General features: G+C 46.4%; 1 protein-coding gene across 1 annotated transcript in view; it reads right to left on the bottom strand.

Annotated features, from left to right (window-relative positions):
- Nucleotides 1-16,530, bottom strand: part of ALOX5 (arachidonate 5-lipoxygenase) — a 52,961-nt gene extending 36,431 nt beyond the window's left edge. The window contains exons 1-2 of the mRNA XM_030570505.1: nt 16,315-16,530; nt 1,528-1,726 (exon numbers count right to left, since the gene is read on the bottom strand). Of these exons, the coding sequence (XP_030426365.1) occupies nt 1,528-1,726; nt 16,315-16,464 (349 nt within the window). The 5' untranslated portion in view covers nt 16,465-16,530. The remainder of the gene's footprint in view (nt 1-1,527; nt 1,727-16,314) is intronic.
- Between the last annotated feature and the right edge of the window lie 661 nt (nt 16,531-17,191).

Raw genomic sequence — 17,191 nt, 5'->3', positions numbered from 1 at the left:
ATGAAACAGAGACTTCCTTAGAAAGGATGGGGAACAGAAGAGAAAGAGCAGCTAACAGGAGAACCCACAAGGAAAAGTGATGGACAAGACCTGACCCACTTTACATACACAAAAGAGAATGCAAATAAAGCCATTAGGGATTTTCAGGAAATGTTTGTTTAAGGTTCAGAGGTAGAAACGGCAGATGGAACAGGGCTGATAGTAGACAATGCAGTCTGGGCTGGCTGGCAGTTTGGTTAAGCTACTGGCAGGATCTTGCTTTACTTCTTCACAAACTGAAATCCACACACCGCCTTCCTCTCTTGAAAGCAGGGGTTGAAATAAAGCCAAGGCAAGTTATGGAGAATCCCTCTCCTGCCCCTCCAAATACCCTACAGGTGGAGAGATCAGTGAGGGAGCCAGAAGCTGAGAAAAAAAGTTGGCACCCGACTATTAAAGGCCTTAACCACTGGAAAGCAAACTCCTTAGGGCTGCATGTCTAATTAGGCAGCCAATGACCTGAATACAGCAAAACTGGTTAAACTCTTGGTTCCCAACCCATATCTACTGGCACTAGATCAACATTTTTAATGGTGCACACTATAGCATATTGCAGCAGTCACACTTAATTGCCACAAAGGCACAGTTGTGAGCAGCTGGATTATGCAGCCAATGAAGTGACTGTTTTTGGCCATGGTACTGTATTGGCAGTGGGTAACCAGAGCCAGTTAAAACCCAGGGGTAGTACACAAGTGCTAGGGCACTTTTCTCGGCACATCTCAACTATCTCTGACACATTTCACACCATCAGCCTGTTCCTGGCTCTTGCAGGATGAAACACCTTAGCTGAATTCTACTTCCCAGCCAGCCCTAATGCTCTCTGAACTGGAATTTCATTCCAAGCTGCCTTTTCCTGGATTTTAGAAAACGGGACCATTTACAAGTGGATAATACTTGGAAAACTGCTATATTTTAGAGTCTCAAGGTTAGGCAGCCAGGGGATGCTCGGCCAAGGACTAGACAGGCTTTCAGGCAACGGATCAGCTGGAAATTGAGCACTGAGGCCAGCCTGCAATTTAGGAACAGTATCCTGACCATCTCCACTGCTGAAAAAAAATCTCCTTAGCACGTGTCCTCAAAGTAACCCAACTCGTTTCCCTGTGCGAGACCCAGTGGACAGTTCATAAACCAGCACTGAGGTCACAGTCAGCTGGGAGCATCTATCCCACAAGGGGTGTGGTAGGTTTGCAGGTGGGTGAGAAGAAACTGGAGTTGGAGGGAGGGTTTGGGTGCCTCTGGAAGGAGAGGGAAGATAGGGGGAGTCCTCATTGCTCTAGGGGCAGGGGTGAGCACAAGGAGGGGGAGTAGGGGCACGGGTCCCCCCCAGTAATCAGCAGGGGCATAGAATTCCTCTGGCCCCAGGGCAGGATAGATCCTCCAACTCTAGGGCCACAACAAGGACATAGAACATGCTCCCCCCAAAAGCAGTGAAATTTAAATTCCTGAGCACGCCCGTCTAGGGGTTAGTAGTTCTCTCATGGAGCTCACCTCTTCCATCTCGGAGGACAATCTCTTTATCCTCTGTAATCCATCTGTAACATGGGAATTCCAGATGGTCACCTACTGGCGTTTTCACAGTGATGTACCTGAGGTACCAGTCGTCATGAAACCAGTACTTTCGCTTCTCAATTTTTAGCAGCTGGATTTCTCCCAGGTCTTCTGCCACAGTCACATCATAAGAGTCGACCTGTGGAGAAGAAGAATGGTCTGTGGCCGGCTGAACACACAGAAAGCACACCAGCTCCAAATGGAACCTCTTGTTTGCAAAGGGGAAAAAAATGAAGGGATATTTTCAGACAGCAAATAAACAAATGGATGGGTAGGAGAATATCTAAGAACAAGCCATTTACAGATATCCTAGAAATATGGAAAGGGTGACATTTTTGTGTTGGGGACTTGATAATGCTTTGATTCATTTATGATTGCTGAACAAACCTACTGCTACAAAATTATTCATAACTACTCCAACTGCATCCCAGAAAAGAACGATTGGGAACCTAAAGTAGGTCACAATCCATTTTAAATGGGGTCACCAAGGCTACCTTAGACTTGCTGGGATCCGGGGCCAAAGCCTGAGTCCGAGGGGTTAAGCCCTGGATGGCTGGGCTCAGGTTACAGCCCACCCACCCTGGGCTGAAGCCCTCAGACTTTGGCTTTACCCTCCTCCCATGCCCTGGTGGTGAGATTTGGGCAGGCTCAGACTTCAGTCCTCCCTCCTGGGGTCATGCAGTAATTGTCAGAATGGGGTCGCGGTGCAATGAAGTTTGAGTACACCTGAGGTAGACTGATGGGATATATATCCCATCCTGGCTTTATAAGTGTTAAAGTGGGCCTGAGAGACCAATTAACCCACCTGGCTGCACCTGGAGGGTGAGCCAGGCTAAATTAAATATGAGTCCCAGCTGGGAGAGGAGCTGGGTGGTTACTATAAAGACAGGAAGTCTAGAGCAGTGGGGGCTATTGGAAGAAACTTTGCAGTCACTCTCTGGGATGAGAGAATGGAGAACTCAGGAGAAAGCCCAGGGGGGAGAGTTTGACCTGAGATCCTTTCCTAGGCAGAGATATCTGGCAGGAGGCCAGGAGAGACATGGAGCAGCCACTTGGCTGGAGGGAGCAGCTCTAGTGAGAGGAACCCTGATAAAAGTGCAGGATCTGGACTTCCAGAGAGCGCACCCAAGAGGCGTCCATTGAAGAATGGGGCTGAGAAGATGTAAGGGATGACCAGTCAAGCTTGAGGAGGGCAGAAGCTAGTCTAAACTGGTATTTTTGGTTTGGGATTTTGTTGGGAGATTCCAGGGCAGAGCCCTGCATGTCCCAGCCCTGAAAGAAAGGTCAGCCTAGAGAGGAAGGCTCTTTCAGGGCAAGGAGAAAGTCCAGGGAAAGGCTTGGTTGATAGGAGGATGCCCAGGGAGGTGGCAGGAAGGAGACTAGCAGAGTGATCCCTGACTGCCTGTCCTGAACCAAACCTAGGGTAGAGGGCAGGCCTGAGTTCCCCTATCAGGAACTGGCAAGGGGTGTGAAGTCCCTCAGAAGGGGATACAGATTCCTGGAAGCCCTAAGAAAGGGTGTTACAGACCACTGGGCCCAGAATCAAAGTAGCAGACCAAACGGAGGGATTGGACACTTGTATTTGTTGGACTTTCTGTTACCCAGGGAGGGGTAGGAGCGATTGTGATGAGCCGTCAGGCCAAGTCACAAGACGAGGCAACTGTGACAGAGGGGGCACTAGGAAGCAGATAGTGGCCACGCCCAGCCATAGGGGTGCTCCAGCAGCAAGTCCACCCTTCTGCACCTAGTCATGCAAACTGAGAGAACGGTTGTTTTGGGGATTAAGGCACTGCACTGGAAATCAGATCTAGGGTCATTGTCCAGCTCTGCTATAGAGTTAGTGCAGGTCCTTGGGCAAGTCACTTAACATCTGTGTGCCTCAGTTCTCCAGGTGTTAAATGGGGATAACACTCCTTCCCTTTTTCCCAACCCTTGTCTGCCTTGTCTGTTTAGAAGGTAAGCTCTTTAGGGTGAGGACTGTGTCTTATTCTATGTATGTACCGTGCCTAGCACATTGGGGCTCTGATCTCAGAGTCTCTAGGCACTACTGGAATACCAGTCATTAAAAATGCCTCTGTTTGCTTTTATAGCTCAGCTGAGATAAACAGTCATGCTTTCATGTTTGGCGAGTCAGAATGGGAGCATCTGACACTCCCTTTGCACTAGTGTAAATGGCTGCCAGCAGTGGCTCCAGGCACCAGTGCTCCAAGTGTGTGCCTGGGGTGGCAAGCTGCGGGGGGGCGTCCTGCCAGTCCCTGCCTTTGGTGGCTTGCCTGCGGGAGGTCCGCTGGTTCCGCGGATTCGACGGCAGGTACACCGAACCTGTGGGACTGGGGACCTCCCGCGGGCAAGCTGCCGGAGGCAGCCTGACTGCCGTGCTTGGGGCGGCAAAAAAGCTAGAGCAGGACAACAGGCCCCTTGCCACGGCTAAGCTGAACTGGCTAGGACCGCCATGGGATTAGAAGCAAGAGCCCAATCTGTTCCCATGACCCCCCCCAGAAGAAGTTATGTTCTTGTTAAGACAGAGCATTACCACAAAGACAAGCCTGGGTGAGAAATTGTTAGGCAGTTTTGGAATCACACTCTTTTTGTTTAAATTTGTTGCTTGATGTGGCTGCAAAATGAAACTTCCCTGGTTTGTGGTTTTGAACATTTTCAGTATACTTAGAAACCAACATGAACTGCACCTCTTCCTTCACTAAGTTTAGTACCATCTGAAATGATGCTGCATGTATATGCCCTGTCATTCAGCCCTCCCCCTCTGCTAAAAACCACTCGCTGCTTGTTCTTTTCAGGTACATTTTTTATTAACACTTCCTGTCAATATGAGGTCATTTGACTCAAGCCCTCTCATTATTTTATAGGTTACGGCTAAGTCACAAAAATCAAGTCAGAAAAGTGAAGAAAATGTAGACAGACATTTTATGGATACCAGTTGCGACAGCAGTTTTGTAACGAGGACATTTGTCCACAAGGAACGAGGCTGAGAGCCCCAACTTCCTCTACAATCCACTCCATGCAGCCACCAGATAGTAACTGGGGGAGGAGGGAATTGCAAGGTTATTGTAGGGAGGTTGCAATACATGAATTTGGTAGGGCCCTAGTTATAAGGAACTCAGAAGTTAGAGATGAGAGAGAATGTTTTTAAGCCCTGCAAAATGGTTCTCTCCAGTGCATGCACAAGTGTTTTGCCCAATCAAGTTTTGGACATTATTTTGAAGGGTGAAAAAATCTCATGAACAGGAAATGCCTCCTGATATTCAGCTTAACGTTCCCTTTCCTTAATTGCATTCCACTATTGCTAGTTATCCTCCTGCTCCCATCCCAGCAGTTCCACTCTCCATGTGAAGACCATAAAATAGCTGTTTATCACCTCCCCTCCCTATCCTCCTGCTTGATAGCCCCAGCCTAATTTAATCAAGCTATATATCTTGAGTTATTTCACCTTCCCTCCTGACAATCTCCCTCACAATTAAAAACTCCTTTAAACCAACCCACTAGAAGACAGTGACACTGTCTTGGCTTTCAAGCTGTTCCCTGAAGTGGTTCTTAGAAGACCTGTTGGAGCAGGTTTCAGAGATAGGTCTGACTATTCCTTCACTCTGGAGGTGCTAGAGGGCAAGACCTGGCTCTGACAGTGGCCAGAGCCAGATGAGCTTAGAAAGTGCTGCTGCTTCTGAGGAACATGGATTATCTTCACCAATGGGAAAACAGAGCTAATTTAAATTGGGCACTCAGACTAGGAAAAGATGACAGCGGCCTTGAGGCTGTCCAGGGCTGGGGCTGGAGGTGTCTGCCCTGCATCTGAGGTACATGGTAGAGGAACTGCAAGCACTGATCATAATTATTTCAGCACCAGTGACATGCCTGGCCTGGTGTAAGATGAACATACAGACTGTCCCTGCCCCTCAAAGAGGTCACAGTCCAAAAGATACACGAATAGCCTGTGCATATTCAGTATGTAGGCCATGAGAGCACCCGACAGGAGATGGTCCACAGGTGGAGTCACCTCCACCTAATGCTGTCTCCCATAGGGCACAGAAAGACATTGGTTTGGAGAGAATGAGTCAGTATGCTCCCCAATATGTCAGCCAGCAGCCATTCTGCTTAGATAAACACAACAGGGAATGCACTGCAAGTTACAAAAAAGAAAAAAGAAAATGAAATGTGAACTACAGCTAAGCCCGAACCAAACCCAGCTCTCCCAATCTGTGGGGAAGTTTGGATACAGATCTGCATCCATAGCTTGCAGCACCTCTGGATCCAACAGCTGCTAGATAGCGAGGCTCAAATTTTCAAAGCTGGACACGGATACTGGATGCCTTGATTTCTGAGATACCAGGGCCCTGGTTTTCAGCTAGCATCAAGCCCTCACCACTCCAGCCAAGGCAACAGAAGGTGCAGTGCACGGCAAGTCCAAAAATCAGGCCCAAGGTGTCTCTGCTTAAGCCAATGGTCACATCAGGAGGAGACTCAAACCCACGTGTATTTAACAGGCAGCGGGCACAATCCTGCTCCCACTGAAGTCAATGTGAGCTTAGCTACAGAGCTCAGTGGGGCCATGATCTGTAAGTTGTGCCCGTTATTTTCCCCCATGAGCGACAGCATCTCCTCAACAGGACAGAAATGGCCCTTGAGCCACATCACCAAGTGCATTCCTGTATTACTGACTCATCTGATAGAATGTCTAACTCCATATTCCCCGCCCTACCACCTCCTGCTGTAACTACTGATGTGCAGACTGAATCGCGTTTTAAGACTCCTCCAAGCTCTACAAGAATCCTTCTAAAACAGCCACTATTTGTGCCCAGCTGTGGCAGTAGCAGACTGCAGGCACCCCTCCACTGTATTCCTAGCCAGGCCATGTCCCACCCTCCCAGGGCAACTGCCTTCCAGTGCCCTTCTGATTTTTGCTTATGTCTCAGCCAAACTTCTCACTTTTCAGTTAAAAAACAGCTGCATCCCTGCATTTTCTAACCCCAACACAAGACCTCTCTTCTTTATTGGTCAACCTGTGCCAAGGATTCTGGGTCACATCTTGGAACTGAAGGTACCAGGATGCAAAATGTTTCTCCTCTGCACTTTTCAATTTTTCTGTCAGAAATGACAATGCTTGACTCGTTTCTACTTCATACTCCTCTTTCTGCGGCTCCCAGTTTTCTCCATAGGCATTCATGAAAGCATATCTGCTAGAAGAAGCTCCTGACTGGGCCTGTATTTCACATCTAGTGGGTACTTTTGAAATATCATGACAATTTTCTGTAGTCCAGACCATGATACACACAGTGGTTTCTATAATACGGCTTCCAATGCTTGGCAGCCTGTTTCCAGCTTGACCCATTCATGTCTATAAACAGCTTCATGGAATTGCTCACATATTTTTCTTCTTCCATCTCAGCATGGTTCTGTGGTGTTTGGAAGAACGTGGCTGAGGGCAACTAACATTCAACAGGACAATCTCCAACCCATGTGAACTTCAGTGTGCACCAGAACCAGTTTAGTTACTGCTACACACATCATAAAAGGGAATTCAAATACATGAATGCCTTCCCAATATTATCATGTAACATACTAAACATAACTGCATTGCAGTTCTACCTAGAAGAACCCAACTCAGCCAACTGGTATGTACTACATGAATGGACCTGTCATGTTCTTGGCACACTCAGTTAGTGTGTACTAATTAGCATGTTCTGCAGGCATGTTCTCCTTAAATGGACTTGGCAAGGGGTATCTGGAGGTATATGGCACATTCATCAGCCCTAGACCTACCTGGCGTGTTCAAGCAACACAGATACTAATAGAAGGGTTTCAGTTTATAAATCCAAGTAGGGTTTTGCTAATAAGAATTCCACTTCTCCTTTCCCACATCGGTGCCCTGCCTGGAAATAAAGAAATCCCTCTCCACCCCCCAGCACCATTCAGTACATAAGAACAGCCATACTGGGTCAGAGCAAAGGTCCATCTAGCCCAGTATCCTGTCTTCCGACAGTGGCCAATGCCAGGTGCCCCAAAGGAAATGAACAGAACAGGTAATCATCAAGTGATCCATCCCGTCACCCATTCCCAGCTTGTGGCAAAAGTAACGGTGAGAGTACAAGCGAGGGGTTTTTATTATGATGATTATTACTGCTGATATTTAACATTACTGCTGGTGTTACACAGCCACCAAGAGGTCCAAGTTGCGATCAAGGCCCCATTGTACTGGGCACTCTACAAAGACAATAGGATACGTCCCCTCTTCAAGCTGGAGGTGTAAATTTCACCTCAAGGAGACTTACCTGTGTCAGCTCTGATCAAACTAGTGTGCTAAAAATAGTGTAGCCGTGGCACTGTGAGTGAGGCTGGCCACCCTGAGGACATGCCTACCATCTCAGATGGGTACATACACAGGGCAGCTAGCCCCTCGTGCCACCATGGCTGCACTCTAATTTTAGCCCACTAATTCAATCAGAGTCAACATGGACACGCCTCCTTAAACTGGAGCTACCCTTCCAGCTCAAAGGTCAAACATACCCATGCAGGCAACTTGCAGACCAAGTGGATAAGACTAAGCGTGGGAGGCAAAGAGCATTATTATCATCCACATTTTAAGGATTGTGGGGAACTGAGGCACACAGAGAATATGTGGCATTTCCAGCTGCTAACAGGAAGACTGCGACAAAGTCAGGAATTGATCTACTTTCATTATCAACATGAAACAGAGAATAAATGGATCATAGATTTAAAATATTACAGAACAATGTCACTAAGATCCAACAAACAGTTACAATCAAAATAACACAACCATGATTTAATCATTGGCACAAACTCATTCAGCTGATGGAAAACCTAGAGCTCTAAAATACATTTATATTTCACAAGTCCAAGTAATAGAAAAAGGCTGCCCAGTTAGCCTAAATAGACCTCAGTTTTTTTCATCTTTTCATGTACGTTTTGAAAATGTATCTCAGGGTGCATTGATTTAAATTGAGATTTAAATCACCAACTGGAAAACTTTGATTTAAATCAGCAATTATCACCAACTTTACCATTTGTAAATAAGTTATTTTCTAAAGAAAGGTGCATTCTCATTGGCTGACAGAATCATTAATATGTTGATTTACAACTAAATAGATCCTTTACCCTAGATTTGGTACATCTTTTTACAACCTAAGATGGTACACTATAACTATATACATTTATTTAAGCAATTATATAGCTTAATATTTTCAAATTCTTATTAATTAATTGTATGTTTTAGTATGTTAGAAAATGGTGAATGATATCTTGCTTATTTACTAGATAATTAATTTTTTGATCAAGATTTGCGTCAAGCAGCATTATAGCGGCAACTGGTATTTAATTAAAAACACAAAACATCATATAACATTTATTTTTATTGAACAAAACAAGTCCTTAATACAGTACATGACCTATTTTTTCAGACTGGAAGATGTCAAATGTGGTTCTACAGGATTCTGTTCTGGGTCCAGTGTTGTTTGATCTAAGTGTAGTTAGAGAGCATACTGATCACGTTTGCAGATGACTCAAAGCTAGACTGGGGTTGCCAACACTTTGGAGGATAGAGCTAAGATTCAGAGGGATCTTGATACATTGGAGAACTGGGCTATAGACAGCAAAATGAAATTCAAGAAAACAAATGTAAGATGCTTCACTTAGAAAAGAAAAACCAAATGCACAAACACAGAATGGGAGATAACTGGCCTGGCAGCAGCACTGTTGAGAGGGATCTGGGCGTTGTGGTGGATCAGAACCTCAACATGAGTTAACAATGCAATGTTGTTGCAAAAAAAAAAAAAAAAAAGCAAATGCAATTTTGGGTTGCATTAACAGAGGCATAGCGTGCAAGTCATGGGAAATGTGGAAGTAAAGAAAGAACTGACACAGATTTGTAGGAGATCTTAATGCATGACAGTCCCTGTCAGCAAAAGTTAAGCTAACTATAACCCTAATAATACAAAAATCTATAAAAGCAAAAATTGTGTAAAGCAAGTGAAAAAAAATGTGTAAAAAGTTGTTTTGACCTTGTGTAAATAATATGTAAATAATACAAAATGTAGACTAAAGTCTCTTAAGTAAAAAAAAACAAAATATCAAAATAACCTATGTATAAACAAAATGCAGCTGTTGCTTATTATTGTCTGTAACAAAAGTATAAATGCTTGCCGAAATTGTTTACCTGTTGAGAGACCTGTCCAGGACTGGGGCGACCCTGTGTCCTAGGGCACTCCCTCCCTCAATTGCAATGGCTTAGAAAATAATAAATTATCTAACTCTGCTGCACCCAAACAAAAAGTAAAAACTACGTTTTTCTCCAACAATTTGGGGGCTTGTCCGGGATGGCAACGCCCACAGACCCACAGATGGCTGCTATGGATCGTTTCCCTTCGAACCCCATGGCGCCACAATAGAGGTAAGAGACCTTTTGAAATCTCTATTGGGGTGTCGGAGGAGGACTGTTCGTAAGAATGTCTGTCCCTGTTGGGCTCACGCCATCTAAACTTATTGACTGTGCAGTACGATCAAATGCAGGGTGGTATCGGGGAACGGTTTTGCCACCCCCAACAAGGTTAGTTTGAAGCAGTACAGGGAAAGTGCTTGGTTGGCCAATAAGGTTAATGCATAGGAAAATGCATCAGGTATGCATCGGTGCTGAGGGGTTTTTACTACCTCAAGAGGGGTTGTTATACCACCTCATGTGTATTGGGTCCAAACGTAAAGTACAAATGCATCGTGGTATTTAAAATAAAGGCCTCGGTGTGTGTATGTGTGTGTGTACACCAGTGTAAATGACTGTTACCAAAAAACGCCCAAAGTACCCTGCAAAGCAAAAGCTTGTGACCAGAACCGCTCTTCTTGGCACTGGTTAGGCTTTGGCTGGAGTACTGCTGTATAGAAAGGATGAAGAGAAACTGGAAACAATACAGAGGCGAGCGACAAGGATGATCAAAAGGACAGAATACATGCCATGTGAGCAAACTGCCTAGGGAGGCTGTGGAAGCTCCTTCACCGGAGGTTTTCAAAAGGAGGCTGGGCAGCCATCTGTCTTGGATGGTTTAGACATAACTCCTGCATCTTGGCAGCAGATTAGACTAGATGACCCTTGCGGTCCCTTCTAACCCTATGATAAGATGATTCTTTCTTTATACAGAAAGCAGCCTTTAACTCAAAGTTTTTTTAGAGGCTCACGGATTCAACATATTTATTTTTTATTTAAATGGTTTAAGTGATTATAAATGTAGGCCTTAGCATACTTTGTATTAAATTCAGATTTCATTTTAAATAGATTTTTAAAAAGAAAAACATAGTATAATTTAAACAAAATAAAAAGACTGATTTAAACAAAAAAATCCAATATAAATTAAAAACTTTTTATTATATTTTAAATCATCACTTTTTATCCACTCTGATGTATCTACAATAGTTTTCTACAGGTACACGGTTAGCTTTTTAGTATACTTGGAGGAGCAAGTAGTTCAGCAATATACTTCAAGTATGTCAAACCAGAGTAAATATTTACCTTTCAAGATCACTTCTTATTGTAGGCCCACCACATCTCACAGACAAGTAAGTCTTGACTTGGGCCCCAATTTTGCAAGATGTGTGCTTAACTTTAAGCACATGGAGTAGTTCCATTGCCTCCCCAGAAGCCATGTGCTTAATGTTGAAAACGTGCACATTTGCCCAATTCTGCCATCTGCTTCTTTCTCTTCTTGCTTCCTATCATTCTCCCTCTCAGTCATTTCTTCTTCATGTCTCTTATTCTTCCTCCTTCAGCCTTCATTCATACACCCTGGCCAAATGTTAACTGTATTGTTGGCCTCCATCCCAGTAAGGTGGTGGTCTCATTTTTTAATGTTTGGAGCTAAAAAATTACAAGCACTTTGAACTTTCAAAGTTTCTCTGCACATTGTTACTTTTGCATGTGAACTCTTTGTATGCACTTTGGATAAACTTAACAGATGGGGCAATGATTGCGTTGCAATCTCAAGCACTAAACTTTACCAAGGAACCTTTTAAAAATCTGACTTACCCAGCTAGAGGGCAATAAGTTAGGTGCACAAAACTGGGACGCAAAAGCTGACAATATTTTCAGGTGTACCTGGCATGTTAACTGGACATCGTCTGCAAGACTTTAGAATTAGTTTGCAGCCCTTCCTACTGTACTCTTTGAAAATTACCCTCCTTTGTGTTTAATATTTGGGCTTTAGGAGGTGGCAGAGATGGCCAGAAATGATATATAGCAATTACTCCTCTTGTGCAGGCTGGGGCTGTCATTCTCAGCCAGTCTGTACTGGTAACAGTGTTGTGAGTCAGGGAACTGGAAGCCTTTATACACAAAGACTCAGAATTAAAGTACAGAACTAACGTTTTATTGGATCTGTCAGATATGGCTGAAAATAAACTTGAAACTAAGCACCCAAAGTATCCTGTCCAAGCAACTAGTTCTCCTGCAAAACCTAGGATGAGTTGTTGAGGTGCAGTCTGTAATCAGCTGTTCTAATTCTCTGCTCTGGATTTAGGGTGACCAGATGAAAGGGAGAAAATATTGGGACACATGGGGGGAAGGGGGTCCATGGAGAAAAAAAAAAGCCAAGTGCTGCTGGCAGAGCAGCAAGAAGAAGAAGGAGAAAAAAGCCGAGTACTGCTGGCAGAGCGAAATATCAGGACAAATTGTGTCCCGACCAAAGATTGGTTGGGACGCGGGACAAACACCTAAATATCAGGATGTCTGGTCACCCTATCTGGATTAAGGAGGGGAACTTTCCAGGACATTGAGAAGGACACCGATAAATTCTCCCCAAATAAAAATTTGAGATTGAAAACTGGGTTTTGTCTCTCGAAGTACTTGCAAGATGGGTTTCTTTTAACAACAGCAAACAGACAAACAGGGCTTAAATGGGAAATCAGAAGAAAATGGGGAACTGTGAAGTGCTATGCAACACTCACTGTAACATCTCTCTGCACCAACAGGAACTTACTCAAAACCAACTTGATAAAAACCAGCTTCTAAATAGTTTGTGTCTAATACTCAGAGTAAGTCCCATGAATATCAGAATCAAGACTTTCGTTGTACAAATCTCTTTGTGCTTTCCATATCCCCCCCCTCATGGAACATTTGACATGTAAATCCCTTACACAGAACTTGCCCAAGCCTTCGTTTATTATACCCAACAATAACCACGATTTGAATGAATTCAGAGGAAGCAAGTATCAGGATAATGGAAACAATCGAACTAGCCTACTTATGGAAAAGGGACTGTAAAAGTAGGTAAGGCCTTCTGCATTAACAAACTATACTGTGGAAGTTTTGCTCTGAGAACTGAATGGGTTCTCTTTTGCAGCCTGGGTTCAAGACTGCATTGTTTTGGGGTGAAAAATTACTTTGGGGAGTCCAGTGAGGAAAACAAAACAAAACACTGGGACAGGATTGGTGTCACCAGTTGCACTGAAAAGCATAACATACAGACTTTGTGTCAGTTCAGTTTTGTTTATTTTTGTTCTGTGTGTCCTTTTGAAAATCTTCCACTACGAGTAACACGTCTAGTAAGCGTTGCAGCCTTTGTGGCAGTGTTTCTCAGGCCTAACAGCATGTGCCTAGGCATATATACAGTATTCTGCATTAAAATGTTGACTTTAACCACAAAACCTGAGCACATCGTATTCAAAGATCTGACAATATAGTTGCCTATAGGAACATAGGTTTATATTTACTCTAATATAGCATGTAGTAAATGCATGCTGTAAAAATGGCAGGATACAGATAATGTCATATGAATCATTAAAAACTGTTTGAGATAGTAAATATGTTTGGACTGTAAGTTGTTTCAGTAGTACTCAGAAGCCTACAACAGGGAGCCACTGCTAGGTGCTAGACAGACGTGATAAACAGGCAGCCTCTGCCCCAGAAAACTTACGACCTATTAAAATGAGTATGTGATACAAATAGGACAAAGACACAATTTTCTGAAGTGCCTATGTTTCATTTTAAAAAGGGGCCCAGGCATTTAGGAGTCTAAGTCTCACTGAAAGTCATTTAATTCCATTGACTTTCTATGAGACCTGAGCTGCTACGTGCCCATGGCACTGCTGGAAATGTGACTTAGGCTCCTAAATCACATGGGTACAATTTTCAAAAGTGCCTAATGCCAAGTCTACAGTAAAAAATTTGGTCAACCCACTACATCATTCAGGGGTGTGAAATTTCCACCCCACTGAGTGATACAGTTAAGCCAACCTAACCACCGGTGTAGACAGTGGTAGGTGGACGGAAGAATTTCTCCCCTGTTCTGGGGGATTAACTACAGCAATGGGATACCTCCATCGTGTTTTCACGGCAGCTGTAGTTAATGCACCTCCCATTGCTGAGGTGGATGAACTACAGCAATGGGATACCTTCATCGTGTCTACACGGCAGCTGCACCGCTGTAGCATTTCAAGTGTAGACATGGCCTAAGTCTAGTATTTCCGCATTACAGGATGTAGAACAGATACTGAAGCCTACTAATATGAAACACAATATGGACTTTTTAAATAAATAAATAAATAAACCAACAGCATGGATGCTGGGATGTGACCAGCCAGATGAGGGTAAGGACAGAATAGGACTCTCAAAGAATTGTAGAAATAGGGATACAAAGTACATCAGTCCAGTTCTTCAGTCCCCCATTTTCCTAGCACCTAGTGTGTGCAATATCCCTGTACTGTTCTCCTAGTTCCATTTAAGGCGTCTCAAACATCTCTCTCGGCAGGTAGCTCCCTTGTCTTGGCCTAGAGCAGTGGTTCTCAAACTGTGGGTCGGGACCTCAATGGGTCACAACCCCCTTTGAACGGGGTCACCAGGGCTGGCTCAGACTTGCTGGGGCCCGGGGATGAAGCCCGAATCTCACTATCCAGGGCCGAAGCCAGAACCTGAGAGCTTCAGCCCTGGGTGGTGGGGCTCAGGTTGCAGGCCCCCTGCCTGTGGTTGAAGCCCTTGAGCTTCAGCTTTGGCCCTCATGTCCAGAGCAGTGGGGCTCAGGCTTTGTCCCCCGCACCCTGGGCAGTGGGGCTCGGGTGGGTTCAGGCTTCGGTCCCTCTTCTGGGAGTCATGAAGTAATTTTTGTTGTCAGCATGGGGTCGTGGTGCAATGAAGTTTGAGAACCTAGAGGTCTGATAGCTATTTGTAGCGGCTCTTCTCTCTGAACTCCTCTCAAGAGAGGTACAAGAGCTGTGTCTTGAACAGCCAGCATAATTCCAACATCTATCAACAGATTATTTAATTGAATGAACAATAAACAAACTAATTCCATATTTACATGGGCCAAATACGAAATTATACAGTTTGTGTATTGTTTATCCAATTAAATAATCTGTTGATAGATGTATTTACTGTTGGAATTATGCTGGCTGTTCAACACACAGCTCTGGTACCTCTCGAGTAAATAATACACATCTAGAAAACATTTTATTTTTTTCTGAAGAATCACTTAAAATACGTTCAATTAATACTAAAGTCATAGCACAAAACCCACCAAGAGATGAAAGTACTTTAACCTTCCATGGAGGCTCTCAAAGCACTTTGCAAATCTTAACAAATCAATCACCACAACACTCCAGTGAGGCATTATGACACCTTTTACAGACTGGGGAAACTGAGGCAAACTGACTCGCTTATCATCATGCCTAGCGCCAATGGCAGAGGAAGGAATGGGATGCAGGAGTCCTGACTCTCAATCCTTTCCTCTAAGCCCTGGCCCAGGCATAGGGGATCACATTAGATTCTTGGGTTTGCTGGTTCAGGAGATATTACTAGAAGTAGTTCCCATGGGGCAATAAACCATGTCCATTATTCAGCTTGAGAATCTTGTTCAGAAGGGCTAGGAAACATCATCATGCCCCTTCATCTGCTTTAGTGACCTAGGAGCAGGTCTTCCCTGCATTGCAGCACCAGGTACACCAAGAACTAACCCATGTCACCCTTCTCTCCAAATCCCATCCCAAAGACCTCCTGACTCAGTCAGATCCCAGCCCTGCCGGGGTGGGCAGTAGGTAGGATGCTGGTGCCTTCCCTGCTCTAGATCATAGGGGTGGGAAGGGTGAATGGGATTAGGGAGGGATGGTGTCAGGGTAGGGGCATAGCACTCCCAGCCCACCCCACCCCAGTGTCCCAGTCCCCTTCCTGCTGAGAGCACCAAGACAAGGAGAGATGCAGGGGCCTGCCCTGATTCTGACCCTACCAAGGGGGAAGCAATGGGGAAGGATAAAAGAGTGATGGGGTGAGGGTACCCAAATCCCCTTCCCAGGGAAATAGTGGGACAGAGAGAAGAGGCATCAGTGCAGGGTTCCTAAGCCCCCTTTACAGGTGCTCCAAGAGATGAGAAAAAGGGAATAAATGGGTAAAATGTCCTCCACTGTCCGGAGAATAGAAGCATTCACAGGGAACTATCCCATGGGCAGGGGGCAGAGCTGGGGACACAGTCCTAAGAGGTGGGTGTCTCAGAGCTGGGGAGGCCGCAGTCCCAGGGCAGGGGGCACAAGGCTGGATTGGGGGTGGTGCAGGGCTGGCCAGGGAAAGGAGGTGCAGGGCTAGGTGTGAGCAGGGGGGGCAATCACATGGAGGGGACTGGCCCAAGGGAAAGGGGACACGGGGCTGTGCACAGTGGCGGGGGGCTGGGCTGGCCGGGGCCGGGACACAGCGCTGGCCGGTCGGGGAAGGGGCCGGGCCGGCGGACGCGCACTCACTGCGCCCCTCTCGAAGTCGTTGTAGAAGGGCTTGTCCAGCAGGTGCCTCTCGCTGCAGCCCGCGGTGCCCTCCAGGCTCAGGTAGATGTAGTCGTCGGTGCCCGCGAACCACTGGGTGCCGGTGGCCACGGTCACGGTGTAGGACGGCATGGCCCGGCCAGAGCGCACAGCCACCAGGAGCCGAGCTGCGCGCCTGAGCCAGCTGGGGAATGAGCGCCAGGCTTCCCTGCCGCAGCACCGCCCCCTCCAACACAGCCCCTCCCCGCCTCCGGCTACACCTCTGCCGATCCACAGCCCCCAGCTACCCCTCCCTGCACCCGGCTACACCCCTCCCGCTCCACAGCCCCCGGCCATCCCTCCCCGCCCCTGGCTACACCCTGCCGGTCCACAGCCTCCGGCCACCCCTCCCTGGCCCCTCCAACACAGCCCCTTCCCGCCCCCGGCTACATCCTCCTGGTCCACAGCCCTCGGCCGCCCCTGGCTACACCCCTGCCGATCCACAGCTCCCAGCTACTCGGCTACACCCCTCCCGGTCCACAGCCCCTGGCCACCCCTCCCCGGCCCCGGCTACACCCCTCCCAGCCAACAGCCCCCAGCTATTCCTCCCTGCCCCCGGCTACACCTCTCCCAGTACACAGCCCCCTGGCTACTGCTCCCTGCTCTCAGCTACCCCTTCCTGCCCCCGGCTACACCCCTCCCGTTACACAGCCCCCAGTTACCCCTTCCTGCACCTGGTTACACCCCTCCCATGCTCAGCCCCTGGCTACCCCTCCCTGCACCCCGGCTACACCACTCCCGTGCACAGCCCCTCCCTGCACCCCAGCTATACCTCTTCTCTGCACAGCCCCTAGCTACCTCTCCCTGCACTAGGCTACGC

Source organism: Gopherus evgoodei, chromosome 7 (genome assembly GCF_007399415.2).
Source record: "Gopherus evgoodei ecotype Sinaloan lineage chromosome 7, rGopEvg1_v1.p, whole genome shotgun sequence".
Lineage (NCBI taxonomy): Eukaryota > Metazoa > Chordata > Testudines > Testudinidae > Gopherus > Gopherus evgoodei.
Note: the sequence above shows the minus strand (reverse complement) of the source record. Positions and strands in the feature narration are given on the sequence as shown.